The sequence below is a fragment of the Felis catus genome, chromosome B3 (genome assembly GCF_018350175.1).
Source record: "Felis catus isolate Fca126 chromosome B3, F.catus_Fca126_mat1.0, whole genome shotgun sequence".
Classification (NCBI taxonomy): domain Eukaryota; kingdom Metazoa; phylum Chordata; class Mammalia; order Carnivora; family Felidae; genus Felis; species Felis catus.
This window is the reverse complement of record NC_058373.1, coordinates 10,318,239-10,343,044: the sequence shown is the minus strand read 5'-3', so window position 1 is coordinate 10,343,044 and position 24,806 is coordinate 10,318,239. Positions and strand designations below refer to the sequence as shown.

General features: G+C 42.3%; 1 protein-coding gene across 3 annotated transcripts in view; it reads right to left on the bottom strand.

Annotated features, from left to right (window-relative positions):
* Positions 1 to 675: 675 nt before the first annotated feature.
* Positions 676 to 24,806, bottom strand: part of SV2B (synaptic vesicle glycoprotein 2B) — a 211,803-nt gene continuing 187,672 nt past the window's right edge. For all 3 annotated transcript variants that reach the window (XM_019831918.3, XM_003986847.6, XM_019831915.3), the window contains exons 10-13: positions 14,616 to 14,749; positions 10,875 to 11,075; positions 6,290 to 6,449; positions 676 to 3,666 (exon numbers count right to left, since the gene is read on the bottom strand). In XM_019831918.3, the coding sequence (XP_019687477.2) occupies positions 3,483 to 3,666; positions 6,290 to 6,449; positions 10,875 to 11,075; positions 14,616 to 14,749 (679 nt within the window). In that variant the 3' untranslated portion in view covers positions 676 to 3,482. The remainder of the gene's footprint in view (positions 3,667 to 6,289; positions 6,450 to 10,874; positions 11,076 to 14,615; positions 14,750 to 24,806) is intronic.

Here is a 24,806-nt window from a genome sequence, read left to right as displayed (position 1 = left end):
AAGAGGAGAAAATAACACACTCCTTGAAGAAAAGAGAAACGGGAAAAAACAAACAAACGATGGCATTCTGAAATCCACGGTTGACCGGTAAAAAAAGTAAGAATCCTCTTACAAACAAAAGGTGTATTTTACCGATGATAAGATCATCATGCTTTTTTTTTATGGCCAACTGAATAACCATCTTGCCCACTTGTAAGTAGTAGGAGGCAGGAGGCAGGAACCATGACCAGAGTTTTCACGACTGGATTCCCAGGTGCCTGGCACAAGGTTTGGGCTCAGTAAGGATTTGTTGAATAAATGAAGAATGAGTGACTAGATGGATTAATAATACCAATCATTTCATACGTATACTGATCCTTCCACTTATCACATGAGTTTTCGGTGAATGGCCTCCAGGAATGGAGGGTAAATGTTTGTCACACTGTCCCATTCCTCAAAGATTTGATGACTGAGAGATAACTCCAGGACTATAGACAGAACATCGCCATAGGCCTGGTAGCCCACTCCCAGCACTACGTGTCACCTTGGTCACATCATTTGACCTTTGCATTATACAAATTAAGAAAGCTGAAGGAAATGAGTCTCAGCGTGCCAACCCCAGCTGATCCCATCAATTTAGGAATCCAGAAGAAACCTTAGTGTCTGGAAATAACCTCTAGTCTCACTTCTTAAAGGTTTGTTTACAATGATTTTTATTATTATTTTTAATGAGCTAATACAAGGTCACGGGGAATCCTGGGGATGTGGTTATTTATGACCTCGGGTGCATGTGCTACTTCACAAATAGGCACACCCCTTTCACTAATTATTTCCAATAAAACAGAAGGTCAAAAATCAGCATCAGGAGATTACACAACACAGTGGAGGCTGTTAAAAGTAACTACTCCCAAAATGAGCATCATAAAATACATCATGAACTGGGAACAGTTTCGCTCAACGAAGGAGAGCTTCATCCTTCTACTCTCCAAGGATGCCATCGGTAGTTTCTCCAGGTGGAATGCAAAACGAAAAAGAAGTGCCTGGCCAGATATGCTGTGCATGATCCCCGCCCCCCACCCCCAATGACCTGCCACAGAGACTATTTTTAAAGACGCATTTATCTCAGCAGTAATGACTGCACTTGAGAAGTGGCCGGGTACCAGTGCCAGGCAATTCTTCAAGAGGAAAGGCTGCAGGGCATGGCTGCACCCTTTACAAAGGCTTACGTGATGGATGAGACGGGAATTGCCCTTGGTTGGTTAGGTGGTCAGTTGAAGGAGCCATAAAGGTAATACAGAAGTGACCCCCAAATAATGGCAGCCACCTCAACACTCAAAAACGAATCAGATGTTAAATGTGCAAGATCCATTTTCACTAGAAATGCAGACGCTAACTGCTTTCTAAATTTCTTAACCGGCAGCTGATTAAATTGTATCCCATTGAAGAATAATGTTACAAGGGATGTGACCACCTCCAGTTTACAGTGGAAAGTATATTACAGCTATGTTACATGGGGCTTCTCATTATCAACGTAGCATTTACGTTAGGTAGCTCTTGTAAAACACAGAGAAACGTTAATCCACAATAGTATGTTTATATATTTGGGGGAATCAGGGTATCAAATCAGCGTTAAGATGTCTTCCTTCCCTGGGCAGGAAAAAAAGAATAGTGAAGAAAGAGGTAGGGGACAAGAGAAGCAGAGTAAACATTTTAACCATTAAAACTGATCTCAGTTCCAGGGTAGAAAGGTTTCATAATATTTACTCTTTCCTTCAGTTGACCTGTTTGTTACTCCAGAGAATAACAGAAAGATGGCCTGAAGCTATCGTGGGGCCCAAGCGTTTCTCTAAATCTGACAAAACACTCCATGTGGTCATCATTATCCTGTTTAAATTTTTGGAGATTTCTGGTAGGGAACATATGACATTCGCAGCACTGAGAACACTGGAAATCAACTTAAACAACAAGTTCTTGCAAACTGATACTCTCCTGGCCTCGGCCAGTTCACCCCCAGGGGCATGAGCTCATAGCTCACCGTCCTTCCATGCTAGACAGTTCTGGTGTCCGAAACGTTCCTTTCCTGTGTTGTCAAGACTTCAGTCTATTGCTGATCTTTGTCCAAAGCAGTATTTTCCCAGGTTCCCCACCCCGGTTCATGCTCCAAACGGGTCTCAGGAAAGAGTTCTGTTGGAACACGGAAGGGAAACATCTTTGACATCCACTACATTCCCTAATTCCCATGCCAGTGACATCTGTTTCAAAAGTCCTGAACCGGGACACGTAGCACAGATTTCTCCTGCCATGATAACAAACACGGATCGTGTTTTACGGTTGAAAGAAACAGAAAGAATTTACGCTTTGGAGAACTGTGGCTACACTTCCCTCCCTCAATCGCCCCTGTTGTCCGCTGCATTTTATTCTCGTCTCCAAAGGGAGGTCCAAAAACCCCTTCTCACGCTGTTTCCGGGTGAGCAGCCACGTCAAATGCCGGGGCCCACGTTGGCGAACTTGAGTTTCACAAGTGATCTGTGTAAGAGAGAAAAGTATCTACTCCACCTACACGAAGAACAGCGCCTGGGTTAAATGAACTGTACAACGTGAGTTTGCCAAGTGCATCCTCCTGACAGCGAGTTAAATGGCTATAAGATATTGTGCTTGCATTTCATTCAATCAGACCCAATTTCCTGGGACCTCAAACGCCAACTCCCCCCCAAAATATGGCTAAAATTCTGGCAAATATCTGCAGATACCACTTCCGCAAATTAAATCCGAATATAGTTATGTACAAAGTTAGTTTACAGGATACCTAAGTCTCTTTGAATAGATCGAAGCAGGAATAAATAGCATCCTTAAATTTACCATTTGATCATCATGGGAAACTTAGGACACCTGGTGGGAGGTGAGTAGATTTCTATAGATATTGCTCAAATATTTGGTTTTCTATATTAGAGTATCTTCAATGCTATTGTGCCAATTTTCAAATGGAACATATGACCGGTGACACTTTTCAGTGCAAAAATATAAGTATCCTGTTTTTCAAGCCCACTATTTATATGACTCTAATTTCCTGGCAAGTCAGTTTGCTAGGTCATTGGGCTCCAAGGAACTTTACGGAGGAGGAGCTTAAATGTTTCTCACCCTCAAATTCATTCTGAAATGCAAATAAGTCCTCGCACCTCCCCATTGGGGAACACACACTCCTTGGTCAGCGTGTGCACCCTCTGGAAGGTGTTATCCCTCTTCCCCTGCTCTGGGCTGGGGAGACCTGAAGCCAAGAACACAGCTCTGGGATTATAAAGGTGATTCAGGACACCCCCAAATCAGTCACCTGAGTTACAAGCATATTGACAGCTGAAATGGATCCTAAACTAGGAGTCCCAAAATCGACTTCTCCTCCTGAGTTCGCCAGACAGTGTCCTCTGGACAGTGACAGACAGGAAGCGTGGGCACATCGAAGGTTCCTGGATAAGATTCTTCCAACATTTTCTTTCCCCAGAGGGTGTTCACATCAGGACCTGTTCTCGGGTCTCTGGCAGTCGAAGAGCGATCAGGCCACCCCCGACAAGAGAGGCAGCAGCCAGAAGGATGGGGACCACTACGGTTATCCCAACAAAAGAAGCAAAGATGGTGTTTCCCAGGATGGCTCCAAATTTGCATAATCCATTGAGGATGCCAAAGGCCGTGGCCCTGTAAAAGAAGAAGAAAGTAAGCCATCGTGAAAGTCAAACCAGACTTCCTTAGATGAGCGGGACCATGGGTCCTTTCTTTTCCTTGTTGTGAGAGAAGGTATAGTGAAGGTGTGGAAGGGAACTTTTTTCCTAAACAGGAAGCATTCTCATTTAAATCAAATGTGGAAATACAGAACAACATAAAGATGCAAACTTATATAACTCCACCACTAAAAGGCGATCACCACTATTCACATCCTGCAGTGTTTCCTTAAAACTTCTTTCTCTTTTCTAATGTTATCTCTTTTTGAAATTGTCACAGGTAGTACATGCAAACCGTGAAACACTGAAACAAATGGAGAGAATGAGGCGGAAAGGATCAGCGTTCCTCCTTAATAACACCCGGACCCTCTTGTGGCAGACACTGCTGGGTGTCCCTAAATAGCATTTCTCCAAATATAGACTACATTTCCCAGACTCCCTTGCTGCAGAGTCTGGCCATGTGACTAAGTTTTAGCCAATGGGATGTAGGTGCAAGTGGCAGCTCCCGAGAAATTTCCTTAAGAGGTGTCGTGAGTGGTACTTTTTGCTCTCTTCCCTTCCATTTCTCTTCCTTCCTCCCTTCCCACTTCCTGGAATGGAGACGGTCTTCTCTTGGACCCTGGCAGAGCTCATGAAAGGGATTAAAAGAGCCTGCAGTGCCTGTTCTGGACTTCTACAGGAGAGAAAAAGGAAATGTCTGTCTTCCTAAGGCTGCATTTTTTTGAGATTTCTGTCACTCATGGCAAAGCCTAATCCTAATTATTATCCCTCAGTCACACTTCTGAGGGGTAACTATTATATATTTAAGTTCATTTATTTATTCATTTATTTAGTAATCACTACCCTCAACGTGGGGCTCAAACTCAAGACCCCGTGATCAAGAGCTGTGGGTTCCACTGACAGAGTGGTAACTCTTAGGAACCATCTACCCTTTCTTGACTCCGTCTGTACACAGAGACTATATTCCCAGCACCGTCTTCCTTCACCTGAAGTAAAATAGTTCTTTTATTAATATATTTCATACCACAGGTTTATCAAGAAGGTGCCTACATTTTTGTACCTTAAATTCTTTTTATAATTTTTAATCATTTTGTGGATAACTAGCCCCTCAGTCCCAATCTTCTGGTTTTCAGAAGTTTCTTGGGTATTTTCACATGCATATTTTTCCAAATGAAATTTCCAAAGTTGTCCCAAGTTTCCAGAGGGAGGGGGAAAATAGCTCATTGAATTTTGAATGGACTCTTTGAAGTTAGAAGAAAACTAGAGAAGATTTGAAAGATTTGTAAGATTAAATCTACTTAGAATTTCATAAGGTATATCTTAACATATATGTAAGTCTCCTGTTCTATCTCTCAGTAAAGCTGTGTGGTTTTTTCCACATACAGCCCAGGGAAGAACTGACCTCTGGTTGGTAGTGAAACCTAAGTGTTTCACTTTTCTTAACAAATTGATTCCTAGATATTTTATGATTTCTTCTATTATTAAATGGAATTCAATTTTGTTTTTGAATTTGGTGATATATTTGTAAATTCCATATGCAGCTAAGTTACTTTTATTATTGACCACTTTATCAAATTATTTTATTGTTTGTAGCAGTCTCTTTAGTTAATTGTCTTGAGTTTCCTAGGTGTAAAATCATATATTGTTGATATAATGATAATTTTTCCTCCTCTTATTTTTTGTAAAGCTTAGAAAGCTCTTTGGTTCAGGGGAGGGGAGCTCCAAATATGGGATGCTATCCATATTCCAACACTTCTGTCATCCATTTGGAGAATATCATTAAGACATTTTGCAGAATTTCATTCACCTGCCTTCCATATCACTTCACACTCCTTTTTTTTTTAATATGAAATTTATTGTCACATTGGTTTCCATCCAACACCCAGTGCTCATCCCCACAGGTGGCCTCCTCAATGCCCATCACCTACCCTCCCCTCCCTCCCACCCCCCATCAACCCTCAGTTTATTCTCAGTTTTTAAGAGTCTCTTATGGTTTGGCTCCCCCTCTTCACACTCCTTTGTGACCACAGGACCACTTACCTGCTACCCTTCAAACTCACAACTCCTTCTCCATAACGAGAAATAACTGCTACGTAATGGTCTTGACCCTACGCCTTTAAACTAGGACTCTTCTCATATGGCTTGCACAAAATAAAAGTAAATGCTGGGCTTCCCTACCACGTTCTCTGCACATGCCCTAGACCATCATGCCTCATCCTACCTTTATCTTCCCTTACTTCTCATCCACCTTTTGTTTATCTAGTTCCTCAACTTTGTCCCATATCTCCCAACAGAGGCCTATTCTCACCTCTCTTTGGATTGCATGACACATACGGTGTCACCCTCATTCCTCTCTCCTGAACATGGTTCGCACCTGTCCTTTGTATCTAGCCACCCACCCCACCCTATCAGGCTTTAGCCTGCTCATCTCCATGCCTCTGCTGGCCCCCCTACAGGAGAAACTCAACAGCTTAAGAGATGCTTTGCTCACAAAACACCCGGAAGACCAAGATGGCAGCAACGGAGGATCTTGGAACGGGTAGACCTCTGGCCACAGAAGTCCAAACAGCTCCCAGAGGGAAGCCCAGGGAAGAACTGACCTCTGGTTGGTAGGATATAGTTCCACCGTGATCACATCCAGAGCATTCCAGGCTGCAATGCTGGTCCCACAGAACAGGCACTGCCAGCCAATCATCTCAGACTCGCTGTTGCCGAAAAACAGGAAGAAGCAGCAGACCGCAGAGATTAGCATGGAGCCACCTACAAGGGGAGGTCAAGGGCAGAAGAAAAAAATGAAGACAAGACTGTCACCCACCAGTTTTTCCCCTTCTCCCACCTTCACAGGTGCAGCCTGTGCAACAGGTCTATCTCTACATGGAGAAAGCACAGCTTGAGGCCCCAAACATGGTGCTCCGGTCATGGGAGCAGAGCCTTCTGCTTGGGTCATGTCACCAGAGTTAGCCCCCGAGAAGGATTTTGAAATCCTCATGCTGTGGTGCTGCCCAGCCCAGAATTACTGGGGATGAGCCAGAGGGGACCTAGTTGAAAATCTATGTCCCAGACATTGTTCTGGGTGCCTGATATACATGAGTATCAAAACCACCTCGTGGAGCTTACCTGCTATTGAGAACATAACCATCAATGGGCTGCCAAAGAAAACCTGAAAGGCCGGCTGTTAATTCTTCATTTATTCCCATCTCCGGCCCAGATATCTGACCTGCCCTTCTCAGCCCTTGCCCTGTGCCCTGAGAAGCTACCCCCAGAGACTGCATACCTTGTCAGCCGGGAGCGGAGAGGGGTTGGAGTATTTCTTCCCAATTCCCATCCCATTTATAAGCCCCGTTTTGGTGATGGCTGCAGCCCCCACAGGACTATGGTTCCTTCCAGGAGCCTCCACCTCCATGGTTCCAGTTCTCACTGGGCTATTTTTTTCCCTGTAACCCTAGAGGCGGAAACTGCTGCCACTTCTGCTAGCATCCGGGTGCCTCATCTCCCTTATTTGTTCCCATAGCCCTGCCCACCCCTCTAAAAGTCACATCCCATCAATAAAGTCTCTTCACTAGAACTCTCTGGGATGGCTTCTTTTTCCCACCAGCACTCTGGCTGATCCAGCTAATGATAAGAGGTCCCACTGAAAGAAGGCTGTGTCAAACCATGCCCAAATCCAACCTGCTCAGCCCAGCCCAGAAGAGCTTGGGAAGTGTGGAGTAGACGCACAGCATAGACCAGGGGTCTGGCTGGAAATGCAGTGAGAATGGTTAGCAGAAAGAAAGAAAGCCGCTTGCAAATTACCAGCTGGGAAACAGGCCAAGGCGCCCCACCAGGCAACCGGGGGTGGGGGGGAGGTGGGGGTGGGGAAGACAGGTCCTCCAGTTGCCAAGAAGCCATGCTGGGGGCCTGGTCTCACCAACAAGTGCCTCCTGGGGGGCCTCTGCCTGGAATCTCACACTCAGACCTGGAGCTGCGGAGATTGAGGCCAAACCCTGCTGATGAGTGGGGACATGGTAAGCATCGCCTGGGTTCTGCTGATTCTGGGAGGGGGTAGGGCTGTGAGCAGGTCACCTTGTAATCTCTTTCCAAACAGCGAGGAAGGAGACAAACATCTACTTGAGAACCCTATCATCTAAACGCATGCCTCCCTCAAAGTGGCCAGCCATGGCACCTGGCTTACAATAAATGTTGACAGCTGTTTGTTGAATACAAAATATGACCGTCAGATGAATCAAGTGATAGTTGAGGAACTGGCCTCTCATCTATGTTAGGTAATCCTACCGTAGATCCCTGTGGCCCACTAGAGATCCTTGGTTAATTCTCATTTCACTTGTGATTGAGAGGCCTGAGTTCAAATCCCTGCTTCCCCTGAGTGACACTGAGCAAGTCTCATAACCTCTCTGTGCTGCCTCACTTTCCCCATCTGTAAAGTGTGGGCAAAACCAGTACCTACCTCACAGGTTTATTTCGAGTGTTAAATATGTTAATATTAACAAAATGCTTGGCACAAAGCCTGACCTATAATACGTGCTTTGTAAGTGTTCGTTAAATGAACTTTCTAGTTTCTGTCTCTCTCTCCCAGTAGATCATTTGCTCTGTGAGCATAAGGACAGTGTCTGTCTCAATTACCGCCCTGTTCTCATTGTCTACTGCACAGCCTGGCAGAGAGTATGCGCCGCATAAATTATTGCTTATTGAATGAATACACGAGGACTAACGGTCTCATCAGGAAAACTTCTACCCTTGTTAACAAGACGCTAGTTCAGCCCAGGAAACAGCACAGCATCGCAAACAGGACAAACTCTGCCCTCACAGATTCTGCAGGGAATTTGAGGAAATAGCCATTTCCTTTCACGGAAAGGCTATTTCAAAACAGGTCACCCACACGCCATTGAGACATTTATTGAGCGTCTACTGCTGCGCACTGATAATATCACAGTTGGTCCACGGCATGCCAGGCTTTCTACTAAAGATCAAAGAAAGAACGGTCTGAGCTCTCAACAGAACCAGAGAAACAAAATACAGATGCTAATAAGAGAGTAGAACATAGGGGAGCCTGGGTGGCTCGGTTGGTGAAGCACCTGACTTCTACCCAGGTCATGATCTCATGGTTCATGGGTTCAAGCCCTGCACCGGGCTCAGTGCTGACAGCTCAGAGCCTGGAGTCTGACTCGAATTCTGTGTCTCCCTTTTTCTCTCTGCCCCTCCCGTTTGCACCCTCTCTCTCTAGCTCTCAAAAATAAATAAACTTTTAATAAAATTTTTTTTAAATAAATAAATTTTTTTAAAAAAACATGTAGAACATAAAGAATGAGAAATATTAGTTCCGGTTATCCAATTTGGGGAGCATGCCAGAAATCAGTTTTGATCTGGGGTACATTCGCAGTGCTAAGGAGAGCTTCAGTAGCGGTGAAGGGGATGTCTGCTCTCTCGCTGTCCTGCCTTCTCCCCGGGGCCCAACCTTCCCGCTGTCTCCATCGGGGAACATATGCCTGCTCTGGGCAGTAAGCCACGCCCCTGCACATGGGCACTCACCCCATTCCTCACAGGCCCTGCCTTCCCAAAGACGTCCCAGGCTACCCCAGGCATCAACCTCAGGATTCACTATTCAGCCTGGGACTCAAGAGGCCAGTGGCAGAAGGGCAGAAATGTCACATGCCTATGCTCACGTGCCTTATCTCACTGGAGCAAACAGAGGTAGTACTTTAACAACTGTGTAATATAAGCTCGCAGAAGGAAAGGAAGGTGTGCAGACTCATAAAGAGAATGTTGGCCAAGATGGTCACCTGACTCCCAGCCACTGGTCTTATGCATGGTGTAGCCCCTTCCTCAGAAAAGCTTGGGCATTGCCAGAGTTAGCAAACATTGTCCTTCCCTCAGGGGACTCAGGTCTAACCAGTACACAGCAGACAGCTCAATCTTCCAGGCCTAGAGATGACCCTATCCTCACCACACACTTAAAAAGCTGAACTCATGCTGGGGCGCCTGGGGGGGCTCAATCGGTCAAGCGTCTAACTCTCAGTTTCGGCTCAGGCCATGATCTCATGGTTCATGAGTTCAACTGACATCGGGCTCTGAGCTGACAGTGCAGAGCCTGCTTGGGATTCTCTCTCTCTCTCTGTCTCTCCCTGTCCCTCCCCAACTCCTGCTGTCTTTGTCTGTCTCAAAATAGATAAACTTAAAAAAGAAAAAGCTGAAATCACAGCCATGTCTTGTGCTTACCCTTCCAAATATCTATGCTCCTCTATAACAACAATATTCAATATGAGCCCAACATCAGAAAAAGATTCCCTTGCGAAGATCTACCTGATTGATTTGTTCTTCTCTGACAAAATGACTACATGACTTATTTTCTTTGCCTTTGAACTCCACTGCTAGGGAGCTGGTATTAATTTTCCTGATCAGCTGCAACCCTAGAGCAGACCCTTCACGACATGTGAATCCGTGTGTTGTTCTGGTCCCCACCCTGGGATGACAATATATATATTCGAATGTATGTTTTTCCTGGCCCTGGGTGTGTACTTTTTGGTTCTTGTTTCTGTAGCAAACTTCTGGGGATCCTGGTGCAGTGAAGCAAAGTACGTGAATGCTGCCACCATTTTTAAGGACCATCTGTGCACCAAGCACTGTGAGATCCTCTGGGTACACGATGTGACAGCCAGTTATAGTTACCGATAAGGAAACTGAGGCCTGGAGAAATAAAGGAGCATTTGCAAAGTCAAATAAGCCTCAGGAGGACTCCAACACAATTCTGTCCATCTCCAAAGCCCAAGTGTTAACACTACTAAATAATAATAAGTAATGCAATTTATTTTAAAGCCTGCAAACGAATCGATGTTCATCTAAGAGCACTTTATATATTTTTCTGACAATAATCATACACAGTGGGTAGAGCGGATATATTTAATATCCTTACTGAAGTGCTAATACCATGACTGTCAAAGAATCGCTCAGTCAGGAAATTAAAGAGGACTCCCTGACCTGGACCGTGGGTCTCAAACTACCTCCGTGGAGTCCTGGGGTTTTGGAAACATGCCTGCCCCCTTGGCTCCTACACCAGCAGATGCCGTCTCATCTGTTTGGTTTCCGGTGGGAGATTTCTTCAAGAAAAAGAAAAAAACTCTGCTTCTTTATTACGCTTGAAAGCCACCGCCCTTACCTACTGGAGGAGAGGCGGCATGCCTGACTACTCACCGATCATCTTGAGTCTTCCAACTTTGTCCATGAGCAGAGCAGAAATGATGTTCCCAGGCAACACAGACAGACTGCCAAGGAAGCTGACGAGGTAAATCAGGAAGTCATTATCTTGCTCAAAGTCCATGTGGCAGCCTTCTTTCTGCTTCAGAAAGGTGCTGTTGATAAACCGGCAGTTGATGAACTTATGCTCGTAGAGGTCTGGGGAGAGAAGGAAGCCTTTGGTTCGTGGCAAGTGGACAGGGGGCTGGGGAGAGATGGGGCAGAGGAAGGGATGAAGTCACGCCCCTTCCATGGGCAGACTGCCACAAGCCTCTGGCAATCAGACAGTCTCAAAGTCAAGGCGACATGTGGCCAGGTATGAATGAAGAGAGGAAACTCTAAAAATGTAAGGACGGCTTCAACTTCCTATAAGGAAAATGTAAGGAACACTCACTGAGAGACATGCCTGAATATGTCATCTCTCAGGCTACAGAACAGCCTGTTTCTATCAATGAGATGATACCAAGGTCCAAGGCTACCAGCTTATCGGAAGCAGAAGACAAGAGTATTCCGTCCAGGGACGCCTGGGTGGCTCAGTTGGTTAAGTATCCGACTTTGGCTCAGGTCATGATCTCGTGGTCCGTGAGTTCAAGCCCCATGTCGGGCTCTGTGCTGACAGCTCAGAGCCTGGAGGCTGCTTCGGATTCTGTGCCTCCCTCTCTCTCTGCCCCTCCCCAGCTCGTCTTCTCTCTCTCTCTCTCTCAAAAATAAATAAACATTAAAAAAAATTTTTAAAAGAGAGAGAATTAGGTCCAGAGCCCACGCAGAAACCTGAACATTCTTCAAAAGAAAAACCATCTGCTCAGTGGTGTCCAGGATGGGAAGCAGGGGGTGGTGACTATGGAGAGCACAGAGGATTTTTAGAGCAGTAAAAATACTCTATATGGCATGGTAATGATGAATATATGCCATCATCCATTTGTCCAAGCCCATAAAATGCTCAACATCAAGAGTGATCCCTACCATCAACTCTGGACTTGAGATGATCCTGATATACCAGTACAGGTTCATCAATGGTAACAAATGCACCCCTCTCATAGGGGGATGTTGATAATCGGGGAGGGGGGTGGGGCAGGAGTTACATGGAAATCTCTGTACCTTCTTTCCAATTTCATTGTAAACCTAAATCATGTCCAAAAACATAAAGTCTTTAAAAAGTATAAACCATTTGCTTTAAAACTAGTTCCCAAGTCTTCCGGCACCTTCTACCACCAACTGTTCTTGCAGAAAGATCGCCTATGTGGGCTCTCAGGAAACCTGGCTTTCGGGAACTGGCTCTGCTGTTGACCCTCTTTAACCTTCCCAAACTCCCTCCTACAAAATTAGAAAATTACACCTGATTATCTCCATCACTTCCCAGCCCACTGACATTTCATGACTACAGGTGTTCTCAGAAATCCCCATGTAAGAGGATGCAGACAAGGAGGCAACATTAAAGCTTGAAAGAAGAGGGGCGCATTGTGGTTCAGTTGATTAAGTGTCCAACTCTTGGTTTCAACTCAGGTCATGATCTCACGGTTCGTGAGCTCGAGCCCCGCATTGGGCGCTATGCTGACAGGGCAGAGCCTGCTTGGGATTCTCTCTCTTTCCCTCTCTCTCTCTGCTGCTCCCCTGATTGTGCTCATGCTCTCTCTTGCGCTCTCTCTCTGTCTTTCTCTCAAAACAAATAAATAAACTTAAAAAAGTTTCTTCTTGAAAGAAGAAACTAAAAGATTCGTCAGGTTTTAATGACAAATAGGAAATGTATAGCTCTCATTTTTTTTTAAGTTCAGGTTAAAAAAAATAATTTAGGAAGGTAAATCTCATAATGGATTATTTAGAGACTGAGGGATATTTGGAGGCCAGACATTGAACCTTTTCAGGCTGACCTGATAGAAGAAAAAGATGTTCTTGCATAAACCCTGGTGCTGATGCCAGGAAGAACGCACTGATATGGCATGATGCATGGAGTTCAGTGACAAGATGACAGACTTCAAAGCCAAACAACTAAGGAATAAATCTAAGCTCCCTGTGGCCTTGGGCAAGATGCATAATCCTGGGTTTCCTCGGCTATAAGATGGGAATAATCGTGCATTTCTCACTGGAGACAATGTAGGTGGAGCCCCTGGTAAAACTCAGGTAGTTTCCCTACATCCCAACTTGACCTGGTATGTTAACGTATGATGTAGTAAAAGTAACAAGGAGAGGTGGCCTGGTGGGATTTTGTGAACTTTTTTTTAATCACAGAATCTGAAATGGTGCGATTTTAAAATATTCTTATCATCTCACTTCATGCACAAACCTTGAAAACATACAATTTTTCCTTTTCCTTCATTATTGTGAGAACATGACTCTTGAATTTTGCAAGATTCAAATTCTGCGAGGTCTTCAAGAGCACCCCGTGTACGTAAAATGCAGCCTTCCTGGAACCCTGGGTTTTCATCTGTGCCTTATTTTTTAATGTTGTTTTATTTTTTTAATTATTGTTTTGATGTATCTTGTTTTATTTAACAAAGCCTCTGTCAGTTAATATTAAAGACAATTCCAGATGTTCTTTACACATGTATAATTTCTCATATACGTAATTACAACTGTATTTGCTAGCACGGTTCAATAGTAATATGATGTGAACAACTTACATAAATTTAAATGTTCTAGTAGCCACATTAAAAAAAGGAAAAGAATCAAGTAAAATTACATTTTTTAAAATACTTCATTGTCAAGTTAGCTAACATACGATATATATGGTGTAGCCTTGGCTTTGGGAGTAGGTTCCCGTGATTCATCACTTACATACAACATCAATGCTCATCCTAACAAGTGCCCTCCTCAATGCCCAACACCCATTTTCCCCACCCCCCCAAGCCTCCTGCCCCCATGAACCCTCAGTTTGTTCTCTGTATTTAAGAATCTCTTGTGGTTTGCCTCCCTCTCTGTTTTTATCTTATTTTTCCTTCCCTTTCCCTATGATCACCTGTTAAGTTTCTCAAATTCCACAAATGAGTGAAAACATATGATATCTGTCTTTTTCTGACTGACTTATTTCACTTAGCATAATACCTTCCAGTTCCATCCATGTTGTTGCAAATGGCAAGATTTCATTCTTTTTCATCACCGAGTAATATTCCAGTGTGTGTGTGTGTGTGTGTGTGTGTGTGTGTGTGTGTGTGTACATATCACATCTTCTTTATCCATTCATTTTGAGAGAGAGAGAGAGAGAGAGAGAGAGAGAGAGCATGTGTGAGCAGGGGGAGGGGGCAGAGAGAGAGGGAGAGAGAGAATCCCAAGCAGACTGTCAGAATGTAAAGGGCTTAATTTCATGAACTGTGAGATCATGACCTGAGCCGAAATCAAGAGCAGGACACTCAACCGACTGAGCCACCCACACACCCCTCATCTGTGTTATATTTTGTTCCTGCTGAGGACCTGTAGCACATATCATCAGTCTCCTCGAGACTAGAGCACTCACCCAAACTTTGTTTTTCGTTTCACGTGCAATAAAACATGCAGACAAAATAAATGCATCGGCAAAGACTGTGCAACTAATCCATGCCATACCTAGGGTGAGAACCCATTTTTCCAACCTGAGTGAGAGTCAGTAGTCACATCTGTAAATACCTTGCTACTGACCCCTAAAGCTTATGACTGAGACTTTCGTGTCTTAGATAAGACTAGCCCAAGACCCTTGACCCAGCGCACCCACACCACCCATGTCCTTACCTGTGTTGTAGAAGGTGGTTGATTCAATGGTGCAGTTTTTGAAATAGGTATCAGTAGATGTAACATCTTGAAAATAGCACTCATCAAAGAATGTGTCCTCAAAGAGTACGTGTTTAAAGTACATCTTTGTGAACCTGTGGGAAAGACATTAGCCCCTGAGTGATTCAACCAGGCAGAAAGAAGACTTGAGACCAAAATCAAAAGCACAGAAAGGCAGAAAATGGAGAACTTCAAACCAAAGGTGCTGAAACATGGAGTGTTTTTCCATTTCTTTGTGTCTTCTTCAATTTATTTCATAAGCTTTCTGTACTTTTCAGCATTCGGATCTTATATGTAGGAGACTCACTGGGTTCTACTCCTGAAACCAAGACTACATTGCATGTTAACTAACTTGAATTTAAATAATAATAATTTTTTTTTAAATATCATTTGGGGCACCTGGGTGGCTCAGTAGGTTGAGTGTCAGTTAAGTGACCGACTTCAGCTCAGGTCATGATCCCACCATTCCTGAGTTTGAGCCCCGTATCAGGCTCTGTGCTGACAGCTAGGAGCCTGGAGCTTGCTTTAGATTCTGTGTCTCCCTCTGCCATTCCCCCACTCGCATCTGTCTCTCTCAAAAATAAACATTAAATTTTTTTTAATTAAATAAAATTAAAATTAAAAAAAAAAAGATCACTTGCTTCAGTGGCTCTCAATCCTGCCCGTATATCAGAATCATTGGAAGGCTTGTTAACAATGGCTGGTTACATAATTTGTGGGGTCCAGAGTAAAATGAAAATGCTGGCCCTATGTTCAGAAAGTAAGAAAAAAATGTCTTTAAATGTACTAAAATAATATAAAGCTTTTCCTTTTTACTACGGTCTCTCCCTCTCCCTTCTCCTGATTTGTCCTGGTAGGTTTTTTTTTACTTGACTAATGTTATTCTAAATAAAGAAACATTTAGAACTTTTTTTAAAAAGGACTAAAACATTATTTTTGACCTAGACTAGTCCCTGTTCCTTAGCTGGTGTTTATAAAGGCGGGAGGGCAGCAGGAGTGAGGAAGCTGGTGCCTACACCCGGTAGATACAGGATCTTCTACAGCACCTGGTGATTCCCAATATGGTCACGGACCTTATGCATCAGACTCATTGACATGTGGGATAGTGTGAAATGAAAATATTGATAAAATGTCACTCTAAGTGGAGCTTTAAGAACATGCAGTTCCCTCAGCTGGTCTTAGTAGGTTTGGAAGCAATAGATTTGGGAGGAACTGAGCGTCTTCATTTTAAAGATTTCCCCAACCAAGATCTGGAGGGACAGGCACTCTCATTCACACGGTTGGTAGAATATAATTGGTGTAGCCTCCTTGGGGAGCAGTTTTGCAAAATTTTAAGTGTGTAATCGTTTTGACCTAGAAATCCTGCCTTGAAGAATTTATCCTACAGTTTGCCTCCCTCTCCGTTTGAAACTAGTTTTTCCCCTTCCCTTCCCTCAATGGTCCTCCATTAAGTTTCTCAAGTTCCACCTATGGGTGAAAACATATGATATCTGTCTTTCCCTGACTGACTTATTTCACTTGGCGTAATACTGTAAGAGACTCTTGAATGCAGAGAACAAACTGAGGGTTGATGGGGGGGTGGGCAGGGGTGAGGGGAAAATGGGTGATGGGCATTGAGGAGGGCACTTGTTGGGATGAGCACTGGGTGTTGTATTTAGGTGATGAATCACTGGAATCTACCCCCAAAACCAAGAGCACACTGTACACACTATACGTTAACTAACTTGACAATAAATTAAAATGAGAGAAAGAAAGAAAGAAAGAAAGAAAGAAAGAAAGAAAGAAAGAAAGAGAAATAATTTATCCTACCTATACCTGCTCATACATTCAAAGAGAAGCATTCACTGATGCTCATTGCAACATCTCTTTTTTTTTCTTTTTGAGAGAGAGAGAGAGAGAGAGAGAGAGAGAGAGAGAACATGAGCATGAGTCGGGGGAGGGGCAGAGGGAGAGAGAAATTCTTCATCAGGCTGCATGCTCATTGTGGAGCCCAACTTGGGGCTCAATCTCACAACCATGAGATCATGACCTCAGCCAAAATCAACAGTCAGACGCTTAAGCGACTGAGCCACCCAGCCACCCTGCAACATTTCTTTTTTTAAAAAAATTGTTTTTAACATTTATTTGCTTTTGAGACATGGAGCATGAGCAGGGAAGGGGCAGAGAGGGAGACACAGAATCTGAAGCAGGCTCCAGGCTCTGAGCTGTCAGCACAGAGCTCAATGCGGGGCTCAAACCCACAAACTGTGAGATCATGACCTGAGCTGCAGTCGGACGCTTAACAGACTGAGCCACCCAGGAGCCCCATAACATTTCTTATAAGAATTGATTACTAGAAGGATGATGGGTACGTAGGTAGGTAGGTAGACAGATAAACAGATAGATACCACACAGTGGAATCACATGTGGCTGTTATAGTTATTAGGTAGATCTGTATGTCTTAATATGGAATAATCTTCAAGGTATATTGTTAACTGAAAAAAAAATCAAGTGCAATATAGTGTCTCTAGCATGTGAGCGTTCCCGTAAGAAAAGATATGGTACATCACCTCTGACGCATAGAATATATCCAAAAAGTTGCACAAGAAACTGGTAGGTGTGGTTGGCCCTAGGGAGGTGCAATGGGGGTCAGGAATGAGATAATGTCAATCCTTCCTTTATACCACACATATACACACTTGTCACTTAAAAATGAAACAACTAATAAGGGGGAAGCATCTACGTGACTCTGAGATGCAGCCACATTTGGAAGTATTGCTCTAGTCCAACTCCTTACTAGGAAAAAACAATCTTACATTCAAAAACATGGACTGACATACATGAACTAACTTCTTCCTCTGCTGGGCCTTTCCCAAGCTCAGTCAAACATGTAAGCTAGAAGCCTTGGATGTGATTTGTGGAGAATTACAACCCATTCATTCATTTGTCTATTCATGTATTTATACACTCAGTCTCCAGCAAAACTTAACTTAGCATGGTATTAGGTGCTACGAATACAGAGAGGAAAGACATGGTCCCTGCCTTCAAGTCTAATTGGAGAACAAGCCAAGCAAACAGACAACACACAATACAGTGGGAATCACAGTGACAGAGGTAGCACAGGCTGCTGAGACTCATTGTTCCCCTTCAGGGCCACCACACAATTCAGTCCATGACCACGTATGATGACCAGTTCCCCTTTTCCTTCACGCTATATTGTATTTTGCTAACAGCCCTAATCTAGATTCACCACCTGTCGCTAGCTTCTGCAAAACGACCCCCACCCAGTAAGAAGGCCTGAGCGTGTGCTTCTCAAAGAGAGGTCCCCGGACCTCTTGCAACAGAACACAACAGAAGACTGCTGTGAAAGATGCTGTCTCCTATATGCCTAGACCACTTGAACCAGAATCACCAGAGGCAGAGGCCAAATTACTTTGTACAATGTTTCCTAGGGTCAGATGTGCTACAGACTTTTAAACAGGGGCCTCCAAAGGCTATCACTGAACTCTGAACTCTTCAGGTTCCACGGAGAAATGAATCGGTAAGCCTTTTGTTACAGGAAGATGCCTTTGATTTCAAAATTAATGTGATTCGTATGCTGGATATGTTTACTCAGGAAAGCTATTCCTGGAGCCTGTCTCAGGTCTTTGCCTTTCTTAATATATCCTTCTCTTTAATATAGTAATAGGCTGCTGATGTGGCCTTCAGATATATTTTAATGTTCTGGCGAGGGTGGGTGAGGGAGCAGAGCCATAAATCATAATGGGCCTGACGCAAGCAGACCTTAAAATGTATCTCCAAGTGAGTTATAAAAAGCCAAAGTTATAAAGAAAGAGATAAAAGGAGAAAGGGCCATGGCATATTTTATGAGTCTTTATATAAATCATCCCCTATCTCTAATTTATATACTGAACTGGTCCAGGATTCTTCATGCAGGAGAGTTAAAAGGCTGAAAGTTTGCACAAGTATCTTATGGAACTTGTCCTGTAAAAAAACAGGATCCGTTGGCAATCCAGAGTCCATGGCAGAATTATTACTACAAACACTTTATGTCAATGGTTAGTCTACCAAAGGATCTAAACTGTGCCCAAAACTGTATCAATTTAGTCACGTGTTTTACCTGATGGCATCCTCAAGAAACTCAGTCTAATTAAAGAGAGAAACAAGGAAACTAATCATTAAAATTTAGTGTGATAATGATCAAGATAGAGGTATGTCATAAGATATTTCAAAGGGGGCACTTTTCAGGGAGAATATAAACAATGGGTACAGTTCTCCAAAGCTTCTGCACGTATATCCTATTATATCATAAGCCTTCCAGGTACAGTAAAATGAAACAGAATGGTCAAGAAAGGAACTGGAATTCTAGTCTCTCACACATTGTCTCATGTCAGGTCCTAATCTGATGTAAAGCAGAGTGTAAACAAGGGAATCGTTGGCTTCAGAAAATATATGCTTGGACCTAGTTTGCTTAAAGAATGGAGGAAACATGGGGTGCCTGGGTGGCGCAGTCGGTTAAGCGTCCGACTTCAGCCAGGTCACAATCTCGCGGTCCGTGAGTTCGAGCCCCGCGTCGGGCTCTGGGCTGATGGCTCAGAGCCTGGAGCCTGTTTCGGATTCTGTGTCTCCCTCTCTCTCTGCCCCTCCCCCGTTCATGCTCTGTCTCTCTCTGTCGCAAAAATAAATAAACGTTGAAAAAAAAATTAAAAAAAAAAAAAGAATGGAGGAAACTGAAAATGTTGCCTGAACTCTCTATAGAATTTCCCAAATTCCCCAAATGTAGTCATCAGGCTTTTTCCCCACCTCTGATACCATTCTCCAGAAAATGAAGAGTAGGGTCCCAACTTTCAGAGCTTAATCACCAAGAGGTTTCGGGCAAGTCTTTTCTCCTCTCTAAGCTTGCATTTAAAAATCTTTAAAACAGGGGTATGGAGGAGGTGTTTCTTCCCAGCTCCATATGGTTCTATAAATGAGAAGGGCCTTAACTGTGTGTTGCCTGAGAGGAAATGAAAGATATGGCCTAGGATATGGTCATCTTACTTCTCCACATTATGAAAATATGCTTTCACGGAGAATAGGAAGATATTTATGGAAGGAAATACTGGTGCCAATGTCAACCAAATAGTCTCTAAAAACACATACTTATGCCTCAGTGAATCTGCCAGTAAACCCAATCTCCTTGCTTCCACTTCTTTTTACACTCAAGGCCAACCAAGTGCTGAAATCGCAAGAACTCATCCTGTCTCTTTTATAAAGATCCTAGCATGTGTATAGCATTTGGGAATAAAATCTTAAACGGAATGACAAAAGTAGAATATAGGGGGGGCACCTGGGTGACTCCGTCGGTTCAGCTCCCAACTCTTGATCGTGGCTCAGGTCAGGAGCTCACAGTTTATAAGACTGAGCCCCACACTGGACTCTGTGCTGACAGCTGGAGCTTGCTTAGGATTCTCTCTCCCCCTCTCTCTCTGCCCCTCCCCCAATCACATGGTCTCTCTCTCTCTCTCTCTCTCTCTCTCTCTCCCCCTCAGAATAAATAAATAAACTGTTAAAAAGTAGAATATAGGGGTGTTTCCTGGGTGGCTCAGTCAGTTATGTGTCTGACTCTTGATTTCAGCTCAGGTCATGATCTCACAGTTTGTGAGTTTGAGCCCCACATTGGGCTCTTCACTGACAGTGTGGAACCTGCTTGGGATTCTCTGTCTACATATGTCTTGCCCCTCCCCTCCCTCTCAAAAGTAAATAAATAAACATTTTTTTTAAGTAGACTATAGAGTCACCTGGGTGGCTCAGTCAGTTAAGCAACTGACTTTGGCTCAGGTCATGATCTCACGGCTCATGAGTTCAAGCCCCATGTCAGACTCTGTTCTTACAGCTTGGAGCCTGGAGCCTGCTTTGGATTCTGTGTCTCCCTCTTTCTCTGCTCTTCCCCTACTCATGCTCTGTCTCTCTGTCTCTCAAAGATATTTTTTTAAGTAAAAAGTAGAATATAGGGAAAAAAAGAAATAACAAAGATAAAGCAATTATTAATTTGCAAGAGAAAAAAAGTAGAACTTCATACACAAATAAAGTTATAAACATCCTAAATAAAATATTAATTTAAACACACTAAAATATGGAAAGGACTAAAATTCCTTCAACTGGTAAATGGATGAAAATGTAGTAGTACATTCATACCATGGACTAGTACTCTGCCATAAAATAAACTGCTAAATGTGCAATGACATGGATAGAGCTCAAGTACATAATGCTAAGTGCAAAAAAAATGGATTAAAAGCTTCGTATTACAGGGGTGCCTGGGTGGCGCAGTCAGGCGTCCGACTTCAGCCAGGTCACGATCTCGCGGTCCGTGAGTTCGAGCCCCGCGTCAGGCTCTGGGCTGATGGCTCAGAGCCTGGAGCCTGTTTCCGATTCTGTGTCTCCCTCTCTCTCTGCCCCTCCCCCGTTCATGCTCTGTCTCTCTCTGTCCCAAAAATAAATAAACGTTGAAAAAAAACATTAAAAAAAAATAAAAGCTTCGTATTACAAAATTCCGTTTATGTGACAAAGAGATCATTGGCTGCCAGGGACTGGAGGTGGAGTAAGGATTGACTGCAAAGTGGCATGAGGAAATCTGGGGAGTAACGAATCTATTCTGTATTTGGATTGGCTGTATGCACTTGGCAAGCTCACAGAACCGTACTGTAAAAAGGGCAAATTTTACTGTATATAAATTATACCCCAATAAAAAGGAAGTCAAAACAAGTTTCTAAGGTAATAACAGCTACCCAAAAAACTGAAACCAAGCACAAATATTAGATCAACTCGACACTCCCATATCCCGTAAATGCTAGCAAAAGAGGAGATGTACCCATTTCTTTAAAGAGTCTCTACTGTCCTACATAAGATATCTGACTTTCAACCAAAAATTACAAGATACACAAAGAGGCAAGAACAAAACATTATGTCAAAACAAAGTAATATTACAAAAACAGACATAAAGTGGTGCCTTAGGTGTTTGAGTTGGTTAAGTGTCTGACTCTTGATTTTGGCTCAGGTCACGGTATCACAGTGGGGAGAGGGAGCCCCACGTTGGGCTTCATTCTGGGCATGAAGCCTGCTTAAGATTCTCTTTCAGGGTGCCTGGATGGCTCAGTCAGTTAAGCATCCAACTCTTGGTTTCAGCTCAGGTCACGATCTCATGGTTCATGAGTTCGAGCCCCACATCAGGCTCTGTGCTGACAGTGTGGAGCCTGCTTGGGATTCTCTCTCTCTCCCTCTCTCTCTGCCCCTCCCTACCCCCCCCCCTCTCTCAAAAAAATAAATAAATAAACTAAAAAAGGAAGATTCTCTCCTCTCCTTCTGCCTCTCCGCCCCGCCCCCACTGTTTGCATATTCTCTGTCTCAAAATAAATAAACAAATAAAAACAAAAATATATATATAATATCATCGCTGGAATTATCATTTAATTTAAAATAACCAGAATTAACATATTAAAGCCCTAAAGGAAAAGGTGGATAACATGCATACATGATGGAGAATTCTATCACAAAGAGGTAAACTATTAGAAAGAATCAAATAGAAATGCTAGAAATTTTTTTAAAACAGTACAACAGATTAAGAATACCCTCAATGGACTCATCAGGGACTCATCATATTCAAGGAAGGAATTACATAGCTTGTATATAACTCAAGGGAAATTACCAAAACTAAAACATAAAGAGAAAAATAAAAGGGAAACCCCAGAAAAGAGAATTCAGAGACTTGGGGAAACTATCAAACAATCTAACGTAAGTGCAATTGGAATTTCAGAAAGAAAAGAGAGAAAAAATTTGGCATAGGACCTACTTGAAGAGATAATGGCTAAAAATTTTCCTAAATTAATGAAACAGGCCAAACCACAACTCCAAGAAACTCATAGAACCTCAAGCAGAAACTCATAGAACCTCAAATATTATCAACTTACATTTGAAACTTGGATCTTCATAAAGAAATGAAGACCTCTAGAAATGGCTAAATTATAGGGATATATAAAAAACATCTTTTTTCTTTTTTAAGTCACTATAAATGATAATTGAGTGTCTAATGTAAAAATAGGGGGTGCCTGGGTGGCTCTGTTGGTTAAGCATCTGACTCCTGATTTCAGCTCAGGTCATGATCTCACAGTTCGTGTTTTTGAGCCCTGCATCAGGCTTTGTGCTGAAAGCATGGAGCCTGCTTGGGATTCTCTCTCTCTCTCTCTCTCTCTCTCTCTCTCTCTCTCTCTCTCTCCCCCTCTCCCTCTCCCTGTATGCTCCCCAGTTCACATGTTCTCATTCTCTCCCTCCGTCTCTCTCTCCCTCTCTCTCACAAAATATTGTGTGCCCTAGCATATGTAAAAGTAAACTGCATGACAGTAGCATAAAACATGACAGAAAATGACAGTGTTCTATTGAAAAGCTCTCACATGACGTGTGAAGTTAATATATTATTTGAAGATAGTGATTAATGAAAGATATATATTGTAAGCTCAAGGCAACCACTCAATTTTTTTAAAAGAGGAATAAATAATAAGCTGGTAGTGAAGGTAAAACAGAATTATGAAAATAATATAAAACAGAGCAGAAAACAGTAAAAAAAAAAGAGAGAATAGAGAAAACAGCTAACAATATGATAGAAAATGTGGAACTATATGCTATCTATAAGGAACCTACTTACCTCTAAAAACATAATGAAAGAAAAAAATGGAAACAGTAAATACCAATCAGAAGAATCCTGGAGATTCAGATAATATCAGATAAAGTAAACTTAGAGCAAGGAATATTAACAGGGAATAAGGGGTATATTACATAATGATAAAGGCATCAATTCACCAATAAGACAAAACCAATACAAATGTGTATGCACCTCACAACAGAACTTTAAGAAAAGAAAGCCCTATGGCATACAGATTGCATTATCTGGCCAAAACATAAATATATATAAATTATATTTTGACACTTCTAAATAATTTTGAGATGAAGAGTAAATATTACGGGAAAATATAAAATAGATATAAGAAGTTGATGCTGCTGAAGCAAAATTGGAGTGAAACGTTCCTAATTAAATTCACTCACTTTTTAAAAAATATCAAGAAATACAAAAAAGAAACTAAGACATAAAGAAAGAAATATGAGAAAAAATATTATTATTTAAATACAAAATATGCAAAACTCCAGTAAGACTGATTGTAAAAAAAGACTAAAAGCGCAAATGGGCAGTATTAGTAGTAAAAAGGAAGAATTTATTGTTACAAATCTAATAAAAACGTATATATCATAAAACAATGTTGTGAAGAACTTTGTGACAATATAATTAAAGCTTAAAAGAAATAATTTTCCGAAAGAAAAATGAGCATATCTGAATATATTAATGCCATTTAAAAATGAATTATTAATCAAAATCTGTTACTTAATTAATGGCAAGCTGATATGGTTAGAGAGGCTATCTTTACCAAACCCTCAAGGAATCGACTACCACTACCTTACACAATTTGTTTTAGAAGAAAAAGTGTGTGTGTGGGGGGGGGGGGGGGTGGTGGTGGTAATAAACTTGATACCAAAGGCAAATGGAAAAGTATAAGGAAAATACATACCATCTTATGAACAGGTTTAAAAATCCTAAGTAGTACTTTAGCAAATCAAATTTGTCAATCTATTGCCATGAAACAAATTAACAATGAATTAGTAATCACATCCCAGGAATCAAGTATGGTTGAAAACCAGAAAAACTATTATGTTAACGTATCATATGAGTAGGTCCAAGGAGAAAACCTTATAATTATCATAGTAGATGCAGAAAAACATTTGACAGACTCAATATACTTTTTTGACAAAAAAGAAGCTCGGCATAATCAAAACAGCAGAGATTTTTCTTAACTTTCTAAAGGCTAAGATTCAAAACATACAGCAGGTATCATATTTAAGGATGAGATACCAAAAGCACCCACTGATGTCAAGATACCCATTAGTCCTGCTCCTATCCATCACTGAGCACAACACAACGAAAAGAGAACATAATTATAGGGAGAAGAAAGGAAGAGATAAAATTATCATTAATTTTTGTCAATGTGTTTGCCACATACAAGAACCAAGCAAATCTACCAAGAAGTTATCAAAATGAATAGAGTTGTGTCAATGTGTTAGATCAAAAAAAAAAAATGTATAAAGGAAAAA